General features: G+C 33.9%; 1 protein-coding gene across 1 annotated transcript; it reads right to left on the bottom strand.

Annotated features, from left to right (window-relative positions):
• Positions 1-70: 70 nt before the first annotated feature.
• Positions 71-9,422, bottom strand: EMB1997 (para-aminobenzoate (PABA) synthase family protein). Its single transcript, XM_088212413.1, has 14 exons — positions 9,092-9,422; positions 7,832-8,225; positions 7,605-7,736; positions 7,367-7,434; positions 6,360-6,424; positions 5,880-5,946; positions 5,090-5,353; positions 4,880-5,006; positions 4,212-4,534; positions 3,645-3,724; positions 3,269-3,371; positions 2,794-2,876; positions 1,337-1,951; positions 71-837 (listed from the first exon to the last, which is right to left on the bottom strand). Exons 2-14 carry the CDS (start codon positions 8,163-8,165, stop codon positions 357-359), a joined length of 2,742 nt encoding a protein of 913 aa, XP_088068539.1. The 5' UTR covers positions 8,166-8,225; positions 9,092-9,422; the 3' UTR covers positions 71-356.
• Between the last annotated feature and the right edge of the window lie 1,297 nt (positions 9,423-10,719).

The raw sequence follows: 10,719 nt of genomic DNA, 5'->3' as shown, positions 1-10,719 counted from the left end.
CAAGTACCCTTTATTATTTTGGTGGGGGGAGGTGGGTAGGTGTGTGTATTAGTATTAAAAAACATAATGATTATGTAAAATGTGTTGGAGTGTATAAATTCTCCATTCATAACATGCTGTAAAACAAATACAATATAGCATTGGGCTGTGCCACAGCTTTCAATTGTTCTTCACTGTTTGAACAAATAAATCATATAATTCCACTAAACTAATCTTTATACCAGACTTTGCTGGTACCTGCTGACCCCCCTCAATACTCCCTTCACCATATCAAATTCTCAGCAAGAAAATGGAACAAAACACAAAAAAAGGGGGTAAACAAAAAATAAAATATTCAATAAGTGTAATCAGTTTCCTCATTGGAAATCCATCACTGCATTTGCTGGAGCAAGTGTTTTCAAAACCATTTCTTCGTACTCTTCTTCGGGATCTGATAAGGCAACAATTGCCCCTCCGGCTCCTATAGAAGCTTCACCCTCGTGTATTACGACTGTCCTTATCACTATGTTCAGATCGAATGTCCCATTATATGAGAAAAAACCAATGGAACCTGAGTAAATACCCCGGGAACAACTTTCAAAAGATTCAAGAAGTTCCATGGATCTCAACTTTGGAGCACCTGTCATCGAACCGCCAGGAAAGGCTGCTCTCACACACTCCACAGCACTAACGTCTGACTGCTTTGTTCCGCGAATTGTACTGACCATGGTATGAACTGTTGCATATGACTCCACGTTCATGAGATTGGGTACGTGAACCGAGCCAGGTTCACAAACACGACCAAGGTCGTTCCTTAGAAGATCCACGATCATTAGATTTTCGGCCTGATTCTTTTCACTGGCAAGAGAGATTGTGAGGATTAATCTTTGGAGTAGAAACAACCAACTTCCTTATATTAACATGTCTCAATTGTCCTTGTCTTTGAAAATGTCATAATTGCACAGCACTATCTAACATGAAAATGCAAACTAAATCACATGGAGCAATCTGCTTCTAACTCAAAAAAAGAAGACAATAAAAGATATGACAGTGAACACCAGAGGTTTTTCTCTTTCTAACGTGTTCAAGTTCTAGGACACTGGTGAAGGTGCCTTTTTGCAGGAACTTAAAACCTGATCAGTTTCTTCTGTGATCTACACTTTCAGCTGTTCATTACATTTCAACTACTCTACAATTCTTTGAAGAAAATAAGCCTTTTAAACAGGAAATCCATCCTTACTAAACAAGTGCACGTGCAGGATTAAATGAAATAGATTCATATTTTAACGGGCTTTCAGTTCTGCGAAAAACCAGCTAAAAGTTTCAATTCTGGAGGCACACAAGTACACTGAATTACCTGTATTGCAGCCATAGTTTATGTTGTTCATCTTCCTCGGTTGTGGAGCCACGAGCAACAGTACCCTTAATTGGCTTTGCTTCTAATATTCCATTCCTATCCAACTTCAAAAACCTCTCAGGAGAAGAGCAGCAAATGCATAGATTTTCCTCTGAAAAATTAAGAAATGCAGCATATGGTGCTGGGTTTTTTTCTCGAAGGTGGAGGTATAGTCCCAAAGAATCTATTTCCCCCACACTTCTTCTATTTTGAGTGGTAAGACAAAGCTCATAGCTTTCTCCATCTTTAATATACTTCAGGCAGTTTTGGACGTCTCTTATATATTGCTCCCTAGGTTTGTCAGGGAGAAAACCTGCTTTAGAAGGAGAACTCACACATTGTTGACTTTGCTCCTTTTTCTTTTTTGTGGCAAATGCTTTTAAGCTGATAAGCTTCTGCTCTGTCTCATCCAACCATGAGGTTACTGTTGTGCTTCCCTCATGTATTGACAATAAATAAACATCATCATAATGATGATCAACAACTACAAGGTTATCAACAAAGAAAAAGCAAGCATCTGGAGTCCCGGATTTGTGACGATTAGATGCCATTCCACATTCAACTTTAAGATCATAGCTGTGTCACATGAAAAACAAAGTGAGACCAACATTAATACATCCCTGCAGGTTAAATTTGTACTTATGTCTGCATATGTCCAATTTAGAGAGAGAGAGAGAGAGTGCCCATATAAACCGATTGCCACCTTGGCCATGCTTCTCAACTAAAAATTTTTGGCTGTCATGTCTTTTCACCTAAAACTAGCAAGCTAGAGATACATGAAAGAGGCCCTCTTGTATTTTGTATAGGACCAACAGAATGTGTTCTTTCCATGGCAGGAGTCATTATCTTTTTAAAAGTCATCTCTTTATACCCCTACCACGAGAATATAGATATTTTCATATGTATTAATCTTTATCGAGTAATACAAGACTAAAATAGTGCATATATAATCAAAATCCAGAAATATAAGGGATGAGACTTACGTCAAACTGAAATGGGAAAAATAGGCTGCTAACGGCCCTACTTCGAGGTCCGGAAATTTTTATTAGGATTCTTCTTATGAACATGTTGAAGTACATGCTACATAAATCACGGTGAGAACTTAAAGAATAATGCAATTGCCAGGAAATCAGTCAGAATTCCAGATATTCTAAAAGGGATTGAGAATCGTGAGGTTAGGTCAGCTTGGGTCCAGGAAACAGACACTTGAAGTTGAAGAGTAAACCCAATAAAGATAGAGCAAAGACAGGAATACAATTTTTTAGATTGAGCTTTAACATTGGATGCCATTTTACAAAACCAGTCAACTAGATGATGGAAGAATAAAATGGAAATCATGGCATAAATTATACAGCATACATTTAGGAATAGCAAGAAAATTTAGAAAATTCATTGTCAGCACAAGCTTAAGTACATACCCAATGTAACCGATATAACCACCATAAAAGTCAAATGGTAGTCCTTCGTAATCTTTTTCATCATAACAGAATCCCAGGAGCTCCTGATGCACAGATAAAAAATGGTAAAATTCTATTACATTAAATCTCCAAACTTGTTGTAGAATATTTAATATTTCACGTAGTGAAACAAACTTATACTCAGAACAGAAGGAAAATGCAAGTAAACTGCCAACCCTTTGGGTCAAAACAAATTTCGCAAGCTTAAAATGGTTTCAAATTCTCCCTTCGCGATCAACCATGAAGCTTTGAGTACATAATCAATAAACCCAGGAAATTCACAAGTTCACTATTCCAAAGTTACTGTTACTGCATTTAAAGTTTTAGCACATAAACCAGCAAGGTCACAGGGACTCTGATAACTAGAGTCTATTAATTCTAAATTGAAACCATTTTAAGCTTGAAGTTATGAATGATAAGAATATTCATGTACTACCTTGTTCAAAAAATCAAGAAAACCTTCCTCCAAAAAGGTACTTTTGATAGAGCCCTGAGCATCCTCAATCAAAAGATAACCTCCACATTTAGAATTTCTCTCGCTGCAAAAGACATGGAGTAAATATATCATTTTCGCATTTAGAATTTTTCATTACAGAACATGTATCAGTTGTGTCAAATGCTTTCACATCTGAATGAGAATGAATACAAGTCTTTTTTTCTCAAATGCCTTCAGATATGGACGAGAATGAACATGTAGCTAAAGTACACAGACAAGCCAATCCACCAGCTCTTCCCCATTCCAGGCAAGAAAAAAAAACGAAACATATAATAAAGAATTAAATAGGTTCAAGACATTGCAGATGTAGCCAAACCTTTGACCAGATAGTCGAAATGTCACTTGCTTCCAAAGAGATCCACTCTTACCCCCCATGAATGAGAAGCGTGCTCTACCCTGAAAATTGCAGAAGAAAACATGGGGAAAAATATGAATCTTAGAAACACAAAGAGAGCCATAAAACTAACTCCATCAACATCACAGTAAAAATACAACACACAAATCTTAACCAAATATTTGACTAGATCAAACCACAAACTATTTTCCAAATATTTTGAAAATTATCCACTTGCCTTAATAGGCCTAAGATACTGTTGAAATACAAACTACCGTCTTAGAAAAAGAAAAAGAAACTCATTACCCTCTCAAAATTTGCACCAAAATTAAACCAGTAGTTATTATTTCAATTCTATATTAAGTAAACAAAAAAGTTTGATAATATCTTTACAATTTTTTTATACAAGCAGCTACAGAAGCATAAGGATGCCCTGTCTTCTAGATTCACCAATAGTTGAATTTCAACAGTATATCCTGCTTTCAATGAAACTGGTAACAGAAGAGTTTTTACATTTAGTTAGCAAGAGATGACAAACCAGGAAAGCACCTTGTCTACTGACGAACTGTCTAACCAAAAAGTATTTTCAGCTTTATTATCTCCAAAAAGGTCACAGAATATACTTCTTGCTCCGCCAATTTGACTTGCCAAGCGATCAAACTTCCTCCATGTCAATTTCAAAAGTTTGGGACCAGCTCCCGTATGTGAAATATTCACCATGTCAAACGTACCAAACCTGCTCTTCTGTGCATCTAACAGAAACTTCTCATTTTCAAGGCCTCCTTGATAATGCTGACCATTACCATTTACCACATGTCTACTTCTGGGCAGTTCTCTGAAAAATCTACTAACACTAGGCACCTGCATATGTGCTAAACAAAGTTCACCGCTCAGAGAGAATTACAGGTTATCATTTATTTATGGTTAGGCCTAAAAACCTTCCCAGGAATATCAAAAAAACTTTGTAACTGAATAAACAGATGATAAAAACTAAAAAAGCATCTGCCTCCCAACAACCACAGCCAAAAAAGAGGGGCTAAATGAGAGAGATAAGTACAAGAAAGAGGGGAGATAGAGACATGAGGAAATCAAATAAATAAGAGTCAAGTTCAACAACAAGTACTTGTTCTTCAAAAAAAAAAAAGTTCAACTACTTAGTAGACTGATATTTCTTATAAGAGATCCTTTTTTTAATGAATTATAAAAGATCCATTTACCAGTATATTTGATATTTCTCTGATTGATGAATGAAGGAGAGAAGCTCAGCCAATAGTCTTCTGTTATCTCCCGGAAATTCTTGAATATTTGCCTACCATAAGATGTTGCAACACTCTCTGGATGAAACTGGAAACTCGCAAGAATGTCAAGAGGAGTAGCAAAGAGAAAAACCTTACAGGGTAAGTTTAATAAATAAACTCACGATATACCTGCAAACCATAATGAGGTCTGCTAGAATGCATGATCCCCATGATGATATTTCTCCTTTTTGTTACATCAGAATTGCTGGAATCCCACGGATTTTCGTTTTTTCCTTTTGGTAAAACAGAGTCAATAATTTGATGTTCAGTTTGACTCTTGTAAGCATCTGGGATGAGAAAAGACTGTGTGTCAGAAGAAGAGGTCCATGCTATTGGTATGAGTTCCTTTGGGAGTGATTCTGCATCAATAACCAGAGAATGATATCGAACCACCTACCATGTAGCATAACAAACATAAAATTTAGAAGATATTCTAATCATTCATTGATCTTAAATGCAGCTACAACTAAAAAAACATAATCATAAAAATAGCTTATAAAAGAGTAACTGCATGATTGATAATTGCAAAAGACTGTGTTTCTGGAAAATTAATCATAAACAAGAAAGAAAAAGAAAAAACAAGCTGCTAAATAGGTCACACGAGTAAATTTGTATCTTTCCCATTCATTCCAGTAAATGTAGACAATGCCAAAAACAATTTACAAGGTTTTACTAGAATACTACTATTACTACTACTAATAACAATAATAATTATATACAATAGGGATCTTTTGGAACAAGCTGAAATTATTCAAAAGACACCCTTCCAGTATGAATTCACGAAACCTCGAAGCCTGAATCTCTATCAGAAGCTGTAAATGTTCCAAGTATCTTCATAATCATAATATTCAAAAGATCTAGCATTTAGGCAAGTCTTATCAACTCATACTGCTTTGAAAAGATAGGATGGCATACGAACCTTGAAACCCGAGTTTCTACCAGAAGGAATTTCATGAAACAATAAGCATCCATTATGCTTAATCTCACTGCAGAGACAAAAATACGTGAGAGCCTGGAAGAACACAGGTTATATGGAAACAAGTCTGTAACAACATGCTATTAACAATAACTTACTGAAAAGGTTCAGACTGTTAATAGAAGGCTCTAGAACGATATCTTATCCTCTCTTATTATACTTAATCTTTCTTTTTCAGTAATATTATCTATTTAAAAAAAGATTTGTACCAGTTAAGTTTAAACAAATAAACATATCATGTCATAAACAATGTAACCTGCAAGTTATGATTAGATCAATCAACGAAATAATGTTGGAAAAAATGCAAAAAATTGTTTATCTTGTCTCTTGAAACATTGATTTTAGTTCCAAAAGATGAAATAACTGTTTCCATGAATTTATGTGTTGAAAGACACATTTTCAAATTTCAATATCTCATCATACCTCAGACGTCCATGAACAGGTTCATTCGCATGGACAATTTGAGCACCATGCGCGTAACCTAATGCCTGCCAAAACACAACAAAAAGAAGCAATGAGACTCAAGACATACTCCTTGAGCAGATTTGGTAGCATTCACTCTCCATCCTATAGCAAGCATTCTATAAAAAATCTACAGAGTAAAGACACAAATATAATTTCAGAAAGACTGAAGCAACCAATATGACAGATTCAATCAGAATAAGGATCTTCAGTGTGACAACAAACAAGACACCCACAGTTGCAGATGGGGGCAAATGCAGTAGAAGTTTTTGTGCCAGAAGCCAGATACTCACCCCTCCCCCCCCCCCCCAAAAAAAAAATCAGAGCCTTCACTGTGAATTTGGGATTGGATTGATTTTTTTTAATTTCTCTGACTCATGAGAAGGTTTCGATAAGACTAGTTCTTTGTTTATTTTATAGAGAAATTAGCTGGCTATTTTCTATCGAGTTCATTTTATTGTCTTGTTCTTTCTCTTTTTTTGCCTTTTTTTTTCTTTTTTGTTTTTTAAGGGCAATGGGTCCTCCTGTTCATTCTCCTTATCTCTCTTTTTTAAAAGCATATATAGTATGGCCTAAGGTGTGTTCAGCAAATTTGACAAATTATAAAGCATCCTTAAGTAATAACCACATAGAAGAAGAGACTACTCCTTTTTGCATAATTTAAGGAATCAAGATATATAAATGACGACAACAGAAAACAATATTTATAGGATATAATGCATAGAACCCAGTGTCCTGTGCTTTCAGCCCTCTGCATAAACATATGCGTTGAGCAGACAACAGAAATTTAAACCATATATTTAACAGCAAAAAGCAGAATATTTTTACTTGTGGAAAGAAATCTGATTGGACATTTAACTGAGGCATCCAACCTAGATCTAAAAAATAAGAACATGTCAATATATATGCAGGATAAATATCATTTACTAACCAAAGTAGAATCTACAGCAGGCCCTGAAAGGATATACCTGGTGTCCAAGACAAACACCCAAAATTGGAATATCCCAGCATGTGTGGAACAGATGAAGACATATTCCTGAAAGATTCAACTGATTATGAGAAAAAATCATGCACAGAGAAATTAACTTGAGCCACCTCGAGAACAAAAATTTTTCCACATAATTTAGTAGCCACTAATCGCTAAATGACAAAGAAAAATTTCCAAAAGAAGAATATTCATATAAAAAGTTATATTTACTGTCTCACCTATATCTGCAGGACATGTTGGAGAACCAGGTCCAGGTGATATAACAATATTATCAAAAGCACCCTCTTTGTACAAGTAATTTTGGATATCTTCCCATGTCCATTCATCATTTCTCACAACTACAGGAGGCACTGACGGATAAAAATCAAAGAGAAACATGTCAACTACAGAGAAAATGCAGGATGTGGGGGAAAGAGACAGAGAGAAACAAAGAGACAGAGCTTACACCCATTAATGACACTCAGCTCCTGATAAATATTGTATGTGTAACTATCATAGTTGTCAATCAGCAATGTCCTCACAAATTCTAGCTTCTTTCTAGGCTCTTCCAGCCATTTCTTTTGCATAAAGGATCCTTCTAAGTGTCCGGGAATTAAATGGCAAGATATCCCCGACTTGCTAGCAACGCTGTGAGCTCCTCGGACATAACCTCTTCTAGTGCAATCACCAATACTTACAAAAGCTTTAGACAGCACTACATTCAAATTTGGACATCTATAACCATCAGCAGAACCAGGATAGGCAAGCTCAGAAGAAGTTGAAAACAAACTGAAACTCATCTTTGCCTAGGGGGAGGATTTTTTGAGAAAGGCAACAAAACCTCCCCGGGTAAGCACCTTCTGCAAGATAGAAGTTAATTTTAGTTAGATTTTTGAGACAGTCTCCTTGTATTATATATATCAATTTCAAATGGCTTCAATGAGCTACTGAATATATATAGAAAGCTTCTATTCCTTTCTACCAACGTGACCTTAAGTGTAAAATATTTGATTTGTCACTATCTATATCAAAAACTTGAAACCACTAAATCAAATTATTATTTATAGGGTAAGACACTCTCTCCTTTACGCAAAAACAGGTAGAACTGCAAGAGCGATCAAGCTCATTCCCACCATATTGTGAGACTATATACATATTCTGGGACCATATAGTAAATATGAACTGATTTCTTGAAAAAAAACAAAGAACAAGAAAACTCTGTTAAGCTCTACTATATCATAACTAACATTAAGATTTAATTTGGAAATTACTGTTTAAAGCATGTAAGTATATGGCATAAAGTACAAATACACACGTAGCAAACACATGCATGCAGCAGCATGTACTCACGGACACATGCTTTTTTAGCTATTTCCATACCGAGTTACATGGGAACCCAACTAAATCTAATTAAAGAAACATGACAAAACAAAAGGAAACAAAACACATTTCAAGACCCACCCAAGTTAACCAAAGATTGACAGACTGTAACCTAAAAACTCCTAAAAAAAGCAAAAGCTTTAGCACAAGAACCTGAATTTTTCAAAAGAAAAACACTCCCAAATTTAAGAAAGAAGGATTTCGTATGCCTCCAATTTTCAAACCGGAAAAAGAAAAGGCCAAACACGTGTACAGAGCCGAGAAAAGGATCAAGTAAGAATAAGAAACAGATAAAATAAACTGAAAACTTGAATCAAAGAAACATGGGTATGAATCAAAATTGTACCTCTTTAGAGCATGAAACGGGAGGATGGCGCAAGAGGGTTTACCGCCGTGTGGAAGATAGAAATGAGAGCCACAGAGATGGGTTGGGAAGAAGAAGGGGAGAGAGATGCGGCAATAAATACGGGCCAAAAAGATGGTGTAAGGTGGAAACCGACGACCCCACAAGACATTGACAGTAGAAAGTCCAAGATTCATATTTCATGGCCATGGATTGGATTGGAGGGTCAAATATTCAAATCGGTGCCTGGTTGGAGAGAATCTTAGCCGCCTTAACTCGCCAGCCGAGATCCAATTCTTTTGGGAAACTTCAAAAAAACCATTCCTTCAGTTCTATGGCTTATATTTTTCCCTTCTTGTTGGTGTATTTGGATGGAATTATATAATTTATAATTAGTCAAAATAAAATTTTATTTATATTTAAAATTTTTAAATAGATAATTATTATATATATATATATATTACTATATTTTTTATATTTAAAAATTATATAAAAGTGAACTTTATTTTTATATTTAAAATTTAAATGTATAATTATAGCTCTTTTTTATATTTTGAATAAATTTTTCTAATTGATTAATGGTCTAAATAATTCAATTATTATTTTAAGTAATGAAAAAATATTATTCATTAGTTATTTAGTAGAATTAATACATATGTTTATTTTTATAGTTAATTAAAAATAAATATTATTTATATTTAATACATTTAGAGATATATATATATGTTATTACAATTCTTTTTGTATGTAATTAGTATATTTTTATTATAGTTCATACATTTTGTCTAATTAAAAAACTCTTATTTACATATTTAATTTTACAATCACAAATTTTGCATTTTAATATTATGTTTAAAAAATCACAACATTTAAATTTCATCAACCATTATCCAAACATGTCCTCATCCGAGAATAAAAATATCCAAAAAAAATCGATCAAAATTAGAACGGATCGAACTATATTAAACTATAAGAAAATAATTTTTTTTAAGTATGATAAAAAAAAATTACATTATAAAAAAAATATTAAGTATGAATTGAAATTTAAATGTTATAATCTTCGGTCTAGATTATTTTTCTTATTAATATTTTAAGTCGGTCCAATTATAAGTCGATTAATACCCTCTATGGCTAAAAAAATTTTGGTGTCATATAAATTTATTAAATTATTTTGGTGATTATTATTATTTAACCATTTTTTTCTCAAGCCCAACAAATTTTCGAGTCAAGAATGTAAATGTATTTATTAAGTTTCTAAAATTATGTTCTTAATTATTTTATCTCGTGTTTAAATGCCGAATGATTTTCAACAGTTATTTACTGACGATATTATAGGTGTTTCTTAGCCGAAAATATACATAACGATATCTTAATTTTCTTTTAATTTTTATCTCTTCTTGTACTAAAATATAATATATATATATATATGTATATATACAATAATTTAACCATGTTGTTTATGCCAACCAAAGTTGAATAAATTAACCCATCAAATGATGCCTCCAAGAAGTTTAAACGGCGCCGTATATAAAAATGGGTTAAGCTGATGGATTGATGATTAACAAAATGGGCTTAATGGATGCTTACATACAAACCCATATTGATTACTACTATTTCATATAATGGGAGTG

The sequence above is a fragment of the Carica papaya genome, chromosome 2, assembly GCF_054855325.1.
Source record: "Carica papaya isolate Zhongbai chromosome 2, ASM5485532v1, whole genome shotgun sequence".
Lineage (NCBI taxonomy): Eukaryota > Viridiplantae > Streptophyta > Magnoliopsida > Brassicales > Caricaceae > Carica > Carica papaya.
Note: the sequence above shows the minus strand (reverse complement) of the source record. Positions and strands in the feature narration are given on the sequence as shown.

Bases quoted from the DNA above. Each gene is read 5' to 3' on its own strand.
- EMB1997 (XM_088212413.1), bottom strand. From the start codon at position 8,165: ATGAGTTTCAGTTTGTTTTCAACTTCTTCTGAGCTTGCCTATCCTGGT. The intron at 7,737-7,831 runs GTAAGCTCTGTC...TTTATCCGTCAG, and splicing joins GCTGAGTGTCATTAATGGGT to TGCCTCCTGTAGTTGTGAGA. The intron at 2,877-3,268 runs GTAGTACATGAA...TCTGTGCATCAG, and splicing joins TTCTTGATTTTTTGAACAAG to GAGCTCCTGGGATTCTGTTA.